At 28.3% G+C, this 15257-nt stretch overlaps 1 protein-coding gene across 2 annotated transcripts in view; it reads right to left on the bottom strand.

Annotated features, from left to right (window-relative positions):
• The window catches only part of LOC124810504 (uncharacterized), a 36250-nt gene extending 21246 nt beyond the window's left edge, over positions 1-15004 (bottom strand). The window contains exon 1 of one of the 2 annotated variants that reach the window (XM_065787420.1): positions 14665-15004. In XM_065787420.1, the coding sequence (XP_065643492.1) occupies positions 14665-14680 (16 nt within the window). In that variant the 5' untranslated portion in view covers positions 14681-15004. The remainder of the gene's footprint in view (positions 1-14664) is intronic. The other variant, XM_065787419.1, reaches the window with a different exon arrangement.
• Positions 15005-15257: the final 253 nt, after the last annotated feature.

Below are 15257 nucleotides of genomic sequence, written 5' to 3'. Positions count from 1 at the left end.
TATCATATCAATTATCAAACCAAGATATAGAAACAGTATATTATCCAGGTCAAGCAAAAACTATATTAGGAATGCTTAAATACCCAAACAACTTTCAATTAGCACAAAGATTAAATCAATTGTGGTATAAAGATTCTGCAGCAACAGCAGTACTTGCCGATAACTCAGGGTTTGTAAGAGTAAGACAAGCATACATAATTCAGAAACCAACTACAAAAGGAACGGGTTCATTCACCATACCTTTAAGACACATTTTTGGATTCTGTGATGATTAAAACAAAGTTATTTATGGATTTAAACTTAAACTAACTCTTGTAAGAAAAAGGGATGATGATGCAATCTTTAAGCTTCTGCAGCTGCAGGAAAAGGTAATCTTGATAAAATATCATTGTTTACACCGCATGTGACTCCATCAGATGTAGAAAGAATTAATCTATATAAAACTAGTGAATCGAAAGTGACAATTCCAGTATATTTTTGCGCAAGGCAATGTGATACTATATCTGTTCCACAATCTACTACATTTTCTAGGAGATTGAGCGTAAAGACATCTCCTGAAAAACCAAGAAACATTATAGTTGAATTTCATACAAATAAGGATGGAAGTCAAGAAGTTAATCCTTCAATATTCGATCATTGTGACTTGTAAAATATGTGTATTATGGTTAATCAGGAAAGATACCCTGTTGTAAATTATAATTTATTATTCTTAAATCATCAATTTTCAAGAGCATATAGAGAAGCATCTGTGTTTATTGAAAAATTTTATCGAATGAATGATTTGATTACACAAAGCAACATAACTCCTTCTGATTATAAAAATGTATACCCACTTATGGTTTTTAATGTTAATAAACAATCAGAAAGATTAAAGTCATCAGAAGTAGAGGTACAAATTAAAGGAACATTTAATGCAGCTTTTCCAGCAGATATTGAAGCATTTGCCGTTTTGATATTGTGGTAAATGCTTCAATATCTGCTTTTCCAGCAGATATTGAAGCATTTGCCACTTTCAATAAGATGGAAATAAAATGAACGTTGTTTATTCAAAGAATTTAAAAAATCCATTAGAAGAAAATAACATTTGAAAAACATCTGACATTGGTAATGATTGCTATAGATATTGGGTTATTAAATAAAGAATCTATCATGTCTAGAGCAATAGAATTAAATGATAAAAGACCAGTTGGTAGCCTGGAAAAAATTGAGAAACAAATGAAATAGAAAAAGAAATAGATCCAAAATATGAAAGATTAAGAACAATTAAGAAAAAACCAGTCACTGTTAAATTAACAAACTGAAATTGTAATATATAAATCATTATATAGTGCAATGCGTGAAACTAAGCACGGATGGAGATATTTAGAATTACGTGATGGAAAGGTGGATAATGGCTTTAAAATAGAGGAAATAAATTCTGAAAAATTAAATAATTAAAAGAAAATTATTAGTAAAAATCTTAGTTTGAAGTTTTCATATGAAATATTTACATTTTTTTTGTAAATATTTTTTTTTAACAAAAAAAATATTATTTTGAAACTGACTTAAAAAAAAATCTTGCTATATAAAAATGGAAAATAAAAATGTAAAAGAATTACAACAAATCGCAAAAGAGCAGAAAATTAAATATTATTATAGAATGCGAAAAAGTGAAATATTAGAAGCGTTAATGCACACACCTGTTGAGCACACAAAAACGCAATCTACACCAGTTAGGAATACACCGATTGAACAAAAATCAACGCAATCTACTGCAAGTTGGCTAATGTCGTATGTTACTAATACGGTTAAAGATTCAGTCAATACATCTACAAGTTGGCTTATGTCATATGTGTCTAATACAATTGAAAATACAGTGAATACATTGACAGCAAAAAAAGAATCAGCTGAAAAAGTAAATTTAATTCTATTGCAGATTGGATTGTATCGTAAGTACCTTATGCAATTAAGAATATAGTCAATGAAGAAATTAATACATTAAAAAATTTATACAATAAATTAAAAAAAAAAAAATAGTAAACCTGAAAATAAAGTTGAAGAAAGAAAACCAATAGAATTTAAATTAACGCAAACATCTGTTAAAAATGCCATAAAACAATTTACAGTTAAGGGTGAAAAAGGTTAGGATGCTTTATCATTTATAAATTTTGTAAAAAAAAGTCCAATTACAGTACTAAATGAAAATAAAAAATCAAAGGTTTATATAGTTCTCACTTACGAATTGGAATATACTGATATTAAAACAGGAGAAACTAAAACCACAACTGCTGCATTTTCAAAGAAGAATAAGGTTGTATTCGAATCTACGGATTTGAAAGAATTATATGAAACAGCAAAGTTGAGAATTTTGGAAAATTTATTATTATTTCTACAGTTAGGGTCAGGTTGGAGGTTTGTTTCTATTAAAAAGATGGATATAAATATTGTATAATCCTCTTAAAGCTAAATCATGCATTCAACTTGATAAAAATTTAGCAACTAAAAAGGCAATAATTAATATAAAAAATGAAGATAATGAGTGTTTTAAGTGGTGTACCGCAAGAGCATTAAATCCAACAGATAATCATCTTGAAAGAGTAGATAGAGAGCTTAAAAATCAAGCTAAAAAAATAAATTGGGAAAAAATTGAATTTTCAGTATCGTTAAACCAAATTACACAGTTTGAGAAAAACAATACAGATATCAGTGTCAATGTATTTGGATATGAAAATTCATCAGTTCATATTTTACGTGTGTCGAAAATAATAACGTAAACACTTAATAGATTTACTATAAATCTCAAATGATGTTACTAATCATTATTGCTTAATAAAAAGTTTGAGTAGATTACTTTCTTCACAAACATCTAAGAAACTATGTATTTTGCACTATTGCAGAAATTGCTTATTAGGATTTAATACTGAGGAATCTTTATCTAATCATAAATTGTATTGCGACACACATAATTCAGTACGTATTGAACTTCCAAAACCAAATTCATCAATGCAATTCAATAATCATAACAAATCTATGAGAGTACCGTTTGTAGTATATGCCGACTTTGAAAGTTTTGTCAAGCCAATTAACACTTTTGAACCAAATTTGAATGATTCCTATACTAAGCAATATCAAAGACATATTCCAAGTTTATTCTGTTATTATATTAAATGTTTTGACGATAGTATTTATCAAAGCAGTTCAGTTACATTTACTGCAAGTAATGAAACGGATGATGTTGCACAGATTTTTATTGACAGATTAAAAGAAAATATTAAGAAAATTTACGACACGATTAAATTTCCAAAAAATGAGATATTTACTCCTGAAAACGAGGATGATTTTAATGCTGCAATATCATGTCACATTTGTGGAGATCTTGAAAATAATAAAGTAGCTGATTATTTTACTGGAAAATATAGAGGTGCTGCTCGTAAAAATTGTTATAAAAAAATATGAAACTCAAAATATCTTTCCAGTTATATTTTATAATTTATCCTGTTATGATTCTCACTTGTTTATAAAGAAAATATCAGGAGGAGAGTTGATTTGTATACCAAACAATGAAGAAAAGTATATCACCTTTTCTAGAAAAATTAAAGTTGGTGAGTTTATTAGAGATGGTAAGAAAGATAAAAGTTTGGCGTGAACTCCGTTTCTTAGATACTTATATATTTATGCCTTCTAATTTAGATAGTTTATCAAAGAATTTAACAAAAGACCAATTTAAAAATTTCGGAGAATTATATTCAGGCAAAAAATTAGATTTGTTACTCAGCAAAGGTGTGTACCCATATGATTGGGTTGATTCTATTAATAAATTTTCTGAGACATAAATACCACCAAAAGAATCATTCTTTTCAAAATTAAATGATAAAAGTATAAATGATGAAGATTACTCACATGCGCAAATTGTATGGAATGAGCTTAATTGTAAAACATTTAGCGATTACCATGGTTTGTACAATGTTTCAGATGTGACGTTACTAACTGATGTATTTGAAAATTTTTGAGACATTTGTATTAATTGCTATGAATAAGATCAGGTTTGGTACTAGACATCAAAAGGATTAGCTTCAAAAGGGACGCGGCATTAAAATAAAACAAAAATAAAATTAGAATTGTTGAGTGATTAAGATATGATATTGATGATAAAGAAAGGGATAAGAGGTAGAATTAGTATGATATCTAATAGATTAGAAACTTCTAATAATAAACACATGGGTGATAAGTATGATGAAAACAAACAATCAACATATATACAGTATCTAGATGCAAATAATTTATATGGATGGGCAATGAGTAAGCCACTTCCAACACGTGGTTTTAATTGGGTGGATGAAAATTAGTTGATAAACTGAAAATCGATTGCCTGTATACTGGAAGTTGATTTAGATTACCCTGAAAATCTACATGATGATCATAATGATTACCCACTTTCACCTGAAAGAATAACTGTTAATAATGTTGAAAAATTAATACCTAACTTGAATAACAAGAAAAGTTATATAATTCATTATAAAAATTTTAAATTGTATGAAAGATTAGGATTAAAGATTAAAAAATTCATAGAGATATAAAGTTTGAAGAAAGAACATGTTTAAGTGAATACATTGAACTAAATACAAATCGAAGAACTAAAGCAATTAATGATTTTGAAAAAGACTTTTTTAAACAAATGAATAATTCAGTACTTGGAAAAACGATGGAGAATATTGAAAATTATGTTGATATAAAGTTAGTAACAAACAGAGATAAAGCTATTAAATTACCATCTAAATCCAACTATGAAAGTATAACAATATTTGTTGAAAACTTAATAGCAATACATATGAAAAAAACAAAATTATTTTATAACAAACCATTTTACTTGGGTATGTGTATATTAAATTTAATCAAAAAACTAATGTATGAACTTCACTATGATTACATAAAGAATGGTGCTAATAAGAAAGTAATAGGAACGTTTAAAGATGAATCGGCTGGAGCACAAATTGAAGAATTTATAGGACTCAGATCAAAGTTGTATTCTTACAAAGTACACAGAAAAGATAACAAAAAATGTAAGGGAGTAAAAAAAAGTGTTGTTAAAAAATATATAACACATAAAGATTAGAAAGATTGTTTATTAAGTAAGAGGAATCATATTAGGAAAATGAATGTTATAAGATCCCATTTACATGAAATTTACACACAAGAGATCAATAAAATAGCATTAAGCGCAGAAGACGATAAAAGAGTTATTTTAGAAGATGGTATACGCACATTAGCATATAGGCACTACAAACTAAATGAAGAAGAAAAAGTAATTTATACGTCAAAGAAGTCAATAAAGAGATCAAAGAGGTCAAAGAGTTATTTTAGAAGAAAAAAAACAATTTATAAGTAAAAAATGGAAAAGATAAATAACAATTATCACAAACTTTTCAATGCTGAAGGAATAATTTTACCAAATGAACCACTAACAAATTTTCAATTGATTAAAGAAGCAAAAAAACTAAAATTAAAACATTTTAAAGGTTTTTAAAATTTCTAAGAGATGAATTACCTAAAAAAAGAATGTGGAATATCAAATACAGGAGATTCAAGTACGCTGGGATTTCACTGGATTTGCTGGTACAAAGATGGAGATAAAAAAAGTTTTGACTCTTATGCACAACCACCACCAGTTAAAACTTTTAATTATTTAAAAAGTCCCGTTTATTATAATAGTGAAAGAGTTCAGTTTGGAAATACCTCATTCTGTGGACACTTGTGCCTATATGTTTTAAAAAAACTAGATGAAGGATGTGATTTTCAGAATACTATTAATTATCTATAGTAAAAAAAAATTTATATATATAAAAATGCCTGTTGATAAATTCGGACGCACTACTGGTTCAACTACAAAACAAGTAAAAAATGGATTAACAACATCTCGAGCTAAAAGTTTATTTATTAGGAGAGATGGACAAAATAATGCAACAAGTAATATTACCATGAGTACAAACAAAATAATAAATCTATCAGAACCTACGAGCCCAAATGATGCTGCTACAAAAAAAATATGTTGATAATATAATAGCTTCTTCTAACAGTTTAGAAATAATACCAAATTCAAGTTTAACATGCCTTGGATCAAAATTGCAGACTCTTCTACCACATACAGTTACTACTGGATCATTATTAAATAGTATATCCTTTAATAATACCTCTGTTATTCTCAGAAAACTATGGTTAGCACTTTCAGGAACAAATACTAATGGAAGTGTACCCGGTAACGTATTTATTAAAATATATGCAGATAATACACTTTGCATAGAAGATTATTCTCATTCTACAGATAGTACCGGAATAAATACTATAGATATAACTAGTGATTTTTTGTTTTCTCCACTTGGAGGACCATTTTATTGTAACTCTTTAGAAGGTTGTAATGTGTTTACTACTAGTTCGATTGGAGGATACTTCACATTTGATTTACCATTTAATAATAATTTATCAATTGAACTTTACAATAATACTGGTAATCTTGTTACATATTAAATACAACCTGTTGTTTCAAAAAATCCATCATTACCACCATACATTTCATCTCTTAAATTATACTCATCAATATTTAGATATACGAACACAACTTATAGTAATGAATATATATAATTGAACACAGCATGGTAATGGTGCTTATTTAAAATATGCTAGATTTCACGTTATTGGCAAATCTGGAGATTGGTGGGAATCAAGAGTATGAAGCATTCAATTCTCCCGTATATACTAACAATGTTATACAACCTTGGACGTCATATCACTATAGTTAATATACAGTATTTCCTGGATTTGATGTTAATAGTGTATGTATATACTGTTCATCTGGATTAAATAAATTTTTATTATTCTTTAGGGAATGGTGCTAATAACGGGTGATGCAGAAGTTATCGGACAAATCCTAATTTCATTATTTGAGCATAATAATTAGTTTTTATGGTTTTATGCGTATGCATAAACGTTCTATAAAATATAAACTTTATTATTTGAAACACAATTATTGAAAATGAGGTTAAATGCAGCTGAAAGAGAATCTTTTCGAAAGCGACTAAAAATGTTTTTTGTAAATAAACCTAATATAAAATTAAAAAAATCGTGAATCATTTTGAAAAGGAAGGATTTGCTCGATATACAATATATGATAACCTAAAAAGACTTGAAACTGTTCAATCGTTTTCTGATAGAAAGAACCCTGGTCGTCCGACATCCTGGACTAGAGAAAAGAAAGCCGAATTAACGAGACTTGTCAACAATCGAAAAGGGGTCAGTCAGAGAAAAATAGGTATTAAATTCGGTGTAAATCAATCGACAATTGGTCGTCAGTTAAAAAAAATGAATATTAAATATAGAAAACGTGAAAAGACTCCAAAATACACTATAGAACAACAAATAAAGGCAAAGAAAAGAAGCAGGAAACTAGTTAACAAACTCTATAACACAAAATCGCTTCTAGTCATCGATGACGAAAAATACTTTTGTTTTGCAGGGGACAACATGCCTGGAAATTCTGGATACTAAACAAACAACAAAAAGACATGCCCAGAAAGTGTTCGTTTTATAGGAAAAGAGAAATTTCCAAACAAATTTTTAATGTGAATAGCCATATCTGACCGTGGTATGACCGAGCCATTGTTTCGCACTTCCAAGGCTGTAGCGATCAATTCATCAATCTATATTAATGAAGTTTAGAAAAACGACTTCTTCCATTTATTCACAAGTATCATGGAGACTTTAACTATTTATTTTGGCCAGATTTAGCAAGTTCTCATTATTCTAAAAATTCTCTAAATTGGATAGACCAATATGTCTATTACGTTGATAAAGAATCCAATCCCCCAAATGTGCCTCAAGCACGACCATGTGAAAATTTTTGGGGACATTTGGCACAGAAGGTTTACGAGGGAGATTGGCAAGCTTCAACAGAGCAAGTTTTGATTGATCGCATTAAACTAAAACTACAAGAAATTGATTTAAACTTTTTACAGTCGCATATGAAAGGCGTCAGAGCGAAATTGAGATCAATTGCAGATGGTGGTGTTTTTTCATATAAAAAATAATATATTTTTATTAAAAGATAAATACTTTATTTAAAAAAAATATAATAGTAGTTTGTTTCTTTATTTATAAAGAAGTTATTGACGTTTTTATTTTGTCCGATAAATTCCGCATCACCCGTTATTATCTAATTTTATAATATAGAATCTGGACTATTGTATTAATCAAAATCATCAATTGATTCTACAACATCTATCTCATTTTACAGAAATTTTAATCAATCCGATTCCATGCCTAGTGTTGGTAGTGGAATAAGATTAGTAGTGACATTAAACTCTGGAGACAAACAAGTTGGACAATCTGGAAGTTTTGCTGCTTTAATAGGTGTAGTTTACTATCATGAGTACCTATATTACATTTACGCTTAGGCTATATTTACGCTAGAGCTATGCTACGTTTACGCTTTAGCTATAATTGAGCTATATTGCATTTACGCTTAGGCTATTATTGATTAAAATTTATGGATTGATCATGACCATACTCTTTTAGATAAAGCTAAGTTTTTTAACCATAATTTACAGCTTGCTCATAACCATAATTTTTGTCTGGGACAAAACGGATTTTTAGCGAAACACTTTTTTTAGCCCGAAACCCAATTTTTCCTATATATATAACAAAAGTGTTGTATTATTTGAATGCAAAACTAAATTAAACGATATAAATGCTCCACCAGTCGAGCACTCTACTCAAATTCATCCACAAGATGGAGAAATTAAACTTTCAATACTCATATTAAATATCTCAATACCATCAGAGAAAGAATTTATTTACAATTACTGGCAATGACCAAAACGCTCATAAAAAGAATGAGGTGAAAAGCGCTTTTTTTTCATTAACAAACAATCGGACGAAAAAGATTCTCCCGATTACGTAATCTACGGTATTAACTCTTCAAAATTTTCTCCGCAAATTAAGGAAGTGTGTTCTTTTGAAAACGTTTTAATAAACCTTGTTAAAACCATTAAATTTCGGAAAATCAACAATATTTTTCAAGAAAAAATAAAAAACGATATAAAATCTATGCAAACCTTGAAAAAAACTTTAACTTTAAACAGCAAAACATCAAAAATGTACAAATTTATTCAAAGATCAATACAACCGTCATCTTAATAATGCAATTACTTCCCCGAATAAAAAGGCTGACCCTAAAGTCAAAGATCAAATAAATAAACAATGTAAACAAAACTTAATTAACCATGATGTTTACAATAAAATTGAAATTAACGGTACTGAAGGTTGTTTCATAACTCTAAAAGACCATGAAGAAAACTTCCTAGATAAACCAGCTGGTTGACTAAATAATCCTGCTAAAAATGAGATTGGAAGAATTTCAAAATCTATTTAATCTAACATTAATTCTAACATTAATCCGAGCTGAGAAAGAAACTGTTTTTGAACCAATGGCAAAACACTCAAAATGTTATATATCGATGGCTTAATCCGCAAACCAGCCAACTCCATTTTTATGAAATGTTCAGGATCAACAAAAAACCGAATAATTTCATTATTAAATGGAATTAAAAAAATTTCAAAACACACTTTTGGAGATTATTAATTCAAAAATTGGTTTACAATGAAGTTTTATGGATATTTAATTTAATTTATTACTTAGAAGGAATAATTGGAGTTGGCCTAATTTAATAGCCAAATTCAATTTAATAACCAAATCCAGGTTCGAAACGAGCTCAGAACATATTTTCGCGTCACGGTAAGGAAGGAGGCGTGAACTTCCTGGTTAAATGTACTTCCGCGGTGCACTGTGACAAGACCGTTAGGACTTCTTAGGGCACCTAAAAATAAAAATAGTAATAAAAAAAACAAAAAAATAAATTATTTTGGGAGTTGGCTGATTTTCCGTAGTAACTTTAATGGTTATTGTATAATTTAATGATTGTTGTAATAACATTAATGATAAAGTGTTTTTATTTTGAGTTCTAGAAAATCGTTTAAAAATACAATAAAAATTATGCCGGAATAAAATAAGCATTTTTGAAGTAGAGGTAAGATTTATTTGTTGTTTAAATGTAGCTATGCATGATATGGAATATTGTCATAGAAATCATGATAATCTGAAGGCAGGGTAGTTTTCAAATCCTGGAGGTCTTGAAATTTCCTGTTTTGAATTTTCAATCTTTTGGTAGATTAGGCAACTGCTCAATATCCTTAGTGGTAATAAGCTTGTCACGACGCTGCGGTAGCAACAGCCACTCATCTGTAAACCTTAGCTTATAGTAGATGTTGCCATCCATGTTATATTGTAAGCCACGAATGTCAGTTACTTTAAAAACATATTTTGTGTTAGTAATAAATCCAAATACCTAAAAGTAAAAAAAAAAGGCAATGGCTCAAAGAAAAATGTATGTAAGTAATCGATAAAACAATACCTTAGGGTCACCTTTCATTTTTCCAGGTCTTATTGATTTATAAAATTTGATTGAGTCAAATGATTTGAAAAATGAATGCGTCAGGTAAGAAACATCATAGGGTTCTGGTTTTTTCCGAGCACTTCTACAAACTCCGTAGTATTCTACAGGTACATTAATAACATTATTTTTTAGTTTTTTCTCTATACATGCTTGCATTGAGTTGGCCTCCATTTGAGTATGCCCAACCTCTAAATACTTCTGTTCAATGTTTATTTGCTTTGAAATAGCTATATTCATCAAAACATTTGACAATATTGAATATCTATTTTGTGATTTTTTAGGTTGGAATATAGCAATATTTTCGGTCTCCATGGTGTTGTTGAATCTTGCTAAAGACAAATGGGCAATGTTGTTCGATAAACACCATTCAGACACATAAAAATTATAAAGGGATTTTTTTGTTGATCATTCGGGTAAAATATATTTCTTAGATGTTGATTTGCAACAGTAGTGCAATTCCATTTTTGGCAAACTTTCAAAAAAATCTTTGAGTGAAGCTACTTCTATATGAAATAGATTCTCTCTAGCCTTCGGTGATTCTACCAATGATACTGCTTGGTTGACAATTGATCTTGATTGTTTCCAACCCCACACGGTTATTTTTCCAATACACGGAGTGTTTAAGAACATTGTCTTACAGACTCTATACAACTTTTCTTCTTTCCTTAAATAGTACTCAATTGAGCTAAGTCTTTTGGATTTTAAAGCATCCTTTCTGTCTCTCGGTCTCTTGGTAGGAAAGCATTTGACAAGACTATCAACATACACCTTCTTTTCTCCCCAAGTCATCTTCCAAAAACTTATAAAGATTTCCGTTCGATCTGTGTCTAATATAACCAAACATTGAAAGGCAGATTTTTTGTTTGATGCGCATTTACACCTTGGTTTCAGCCTTTTTGCATTTTTAGGCACATCAGTGATTACTTTGTCGTCTAATCTTTTGCAACCAAAATATTTTTGTCCCTTTTCTCAATAAGCTAAATTTTTATGATCTTTCCATGTGGATCTGTTAAACTGACATCCCCTTCACCGTTTGACTTTTTTTGTCCCTCCTTCATCACCATCAGATTCTGAGTCTGAGTGCTCAGAATATGGGACCAAGGGAGCATTATATTCTCTTTCATCGATAACGTCACTTTTTTTCAATGGGGAGCTATTAATTATACCTCTAGGTATATTTGATCCTGACTTGGCACAAGAGCTTGAATGGAGACTCCAACCCCACTTGTGGGTGTGTCATGAGTTGTGAATATTTCCTGATCGAAAAAAGAAGTGTACTTGGGTAACATAAAATCTTCGTCGAAGATCAAAAAAGGAATTGTTTCGATAGCACTGTCTTTATGAGAATATAAAAAATCACTCTGCATCTCTCCATTACAATGACCAATGTCTTCGGTAAATGACATTCTAAAAAATCAAGTATATTTTAATCATTTCAAGGAGTTCATGTATTCAAGATTTATTAACCCGATATTGCATAATGTTTCTGATAAACCATCAAAAAAAGAAAAACCTTTTCTTTTTGTCAAATAAAATTAACTTTGCAGGATTATCGTTTTGATTTATTATCTTTGCTTGCATTAAATAGTTTAAAATTTTGACATTATTACTACGTGCTTTTGAAACTATTACTACTTGCTTTTGAATTTTAAACTACGCTTCAAAGTTTAATAACTTTAATTTTGTTTTTCCGTTTTTTTCAAAATTTTGAAATAAATATGTGCAATATAAGGTTAAGAAATAACAACAATGTAACCAAATACAGCATTAATAAACACAAGGAGCTGACTCTGTAATTGTAATGTAATTATCAAACTTAATTTAACTGTTTTTGAAAACAAATATGCTTTAAAAAGTTTAAGTGTCTTACCTTGCATTAATTCAGGTCTATTTATATATTAAAAGCTTCAAATGTGTATATTAACATATAAGTTATATTAAATATTTAAACTCCGCGATCTAACACTTCACATTACAAAATGGCAAAATTGGCGGGAGTTAGCTGGATTGGTAAATCGTCTTTTTTAAACCTGGAGTTGGCTAGTATGTGTGCGGGGTGATTTAGCGTATTTATAATTTTATTTGAATTATGGTCGTTTTGCATATCATTTAAATTTGAAGATCAACATGGCATCAAAATCTGGATTTCGACCAAACATGGAGTTGGTTGGTTTGCGGATTAAGCCATCGATATTGGTTTTAAACCATAAAAGAAAAGCAATTCTGTAGGTTCTTAGTCTTTGATATTAACGATTTTCTATCTATCAATGAATGAAAACTTACTAAAAAATGCAATAACTTTGGCAGAAAAACATCTAACAATAAATTGTGAAAAAAGAGTTTTTTACACCACGCAAGAAAATCATTATTATTTAGCAGTGGATCCGCTAGAATTAAGAAAAAGGGAGGATTATTCGATGTCACTATGGGGGCCTTTGTTGGGCCTTTGATTTCATAATTTTGTTTCCATGGAGTCATTAGAACTCACGGCACCGTAATTCTAATTTTAATTTTAACGTTTAATTTTAAATTTTATGACGATTGCCGTTAGGCATGAAACTTGAAGTTCCATAATAAAAGTTTTTCTTTTATGTTTTTGATTATAAACCGCTCTGTATATATATATATATATATATATATATATATATATATATATATATATATATATATATATATATATATATATATATATATATATATATATATATATATATATATATTTATATATATATATATATATATATATATATATATATATATATATATGTATATATATATATATATATATATATATATATATATACATATATATATTACAGATAACAGATTGAATTTGTGTGAATGTGTGTGGAAGAAAAGTCAAAAAGATGCAAGCTGAGAGCATTGAGCAGATTTCTGATAAGTTAAAAATGTTTCAAAGACAAATTTTAATAATTACTCATAAAGGTTTTCCTTTGAGTCTAGGTTTATTAAAAACTATTTTAATTTAAAGAAATGTTTCAAAAGCGTATTATATTATTAAAATATTGCTTCACTTTTATATTTGAAACTTTAATACCTATCTAAATGGTAAAGAATTTAGGAAATAAAAGTTTTTCTTCTGCAAGTCTTTTAATTTTTTCAATTTTTTCAAACACTTTTACATGTGTAGAATTTATATTTATATTTATAACATATTTACTTCTTTTTTTTTAGGAAAAGAAAAGTTAAACACTATTATAAAGCCTAATATTATTAAACACTATAAAGCCTAATATTAGCCGCCTTTAGGCAAAGTGAAGGTTTAATCTCAGTGAAAAAATTAAATTTCAAAAATCCTAAATCTAAAATCGAGTTTTATCAATATAATTAAATCAATATAGTTTTACCAAGATAATTAGAACTTTAGCAAACAATTATTAAATATACAAATGTTTAAAGAAAAAGTAAGAATATTGTTTGAATATTGAAATAAAGAATATAGAAAAAGTAAGAACATTGCATGGTAAAATTATACAAACAGTCTATTACTAATTTCATTTATAATTGTTCACATTTCTCATATGTTGCAAAATTTATTCCACATTCTTACAAACCTTTAAACAAAATGATTTTATTTGTTTGTTGTCTGAGGCTGTGTAGACTTTTTTAAAGTTTCAGTTTACACCTGTTCATACCGTGCAAATCTCATTAAAATAAATACATATTTTTTTAATGATTTGGGTAGAGTAAAGATTTTCAAGTATATAAAAGGTTTTAACATCGTGCTCAAGACTAAATGGAGCTAAGGACTTAAACGGGGCTGATGATACTAAACTTTGATTAATAGTTTATATTAATTTAACTTTAAACTTATTTGACGTAGTAATTTTTAAATTTTTAATTATATACATATAAGCTATGGAACTATTTGTACACATAATGGAAAAAGCCAAGCAATAAAAGTTATACTTGTAAATATTAAAATCAGCGGCTTTATTATTATTTTAATGAGTATATCACATTTATTCTGCCTCATCTGTGTCCCACATTCTTTCCCCCTCCCCCTCCCCCTTCCCTCTTTCTCTGTGTTGCATACTACCCCCTCTACTTAAAAGTTAAAACGATCTTCAAAATTTTTATGATTTTATATTTTGATTCTGCGTAAAAAAGGTTGTTACGAATAACAACCTTTTTTAGACTTTCTTATTGAAAAGAAATATACCTACTAGCAAGCACATTGATCATTTCATAATCGTCTGTAAAGTTTTCTGCAACAGAGCTGCCAGTCATTTCAGTAAAAAGATATTCTGTAAAATCAAACTTTTTTCTGCGCGCTCTTTGCAATTCATTCCTCGCATCAAGCACATTTTTCAGATATTCCATTTTGATTTTAAACTGAATATTTAACTTTATATATCTAATAAAAACTTTAATGCCTATTAACACAAAATTAGTATAAATATTTTTATCTGTAACATAAAATCTTTATCTTAAACATTTTTATTGTTATTTTCGAATCTAATGTCACATCTAATGTCTCAAGTGTTTAATTTAAAAAAAACATTTTTTACTTACTAATTGAATAGAATAAATCTTTACAAATAATAATATTGATTCAAATGTTTATTTGCAATTGTGCTTTGTACATTGCAAACATTTATCTTAACTACAAAAGTAATGCAATTGGTAGAGTAGATAAAGTATTGGTAGAGTGTTTTTTCTTGTTAAAAAACATTAAAATTTTAATAAATAGATTTTGTATATTATGTAAACTTATGTTAAACATAAGGAAATTTAGTGATTATTTTGAGATTT

The sequence above is a fragment of the Hydra vulgaris genome, chromosome 01, assembly GCF_038396675.1.
Source record: "Hydra vulgaris chromosome 01, alternate assembly HydraT2T_AEP".
NCBI classification, from domain to species: domain Eukaryota; kingdom Metazoa; phylum Cnidaria; class Hydrozoa; order Anthoathecata; family Hydridae; genus Hydra; species Hydra vulgaris.
This window is presented reverse-complemented; position numbering and strand designations above follow the sequence as displayed.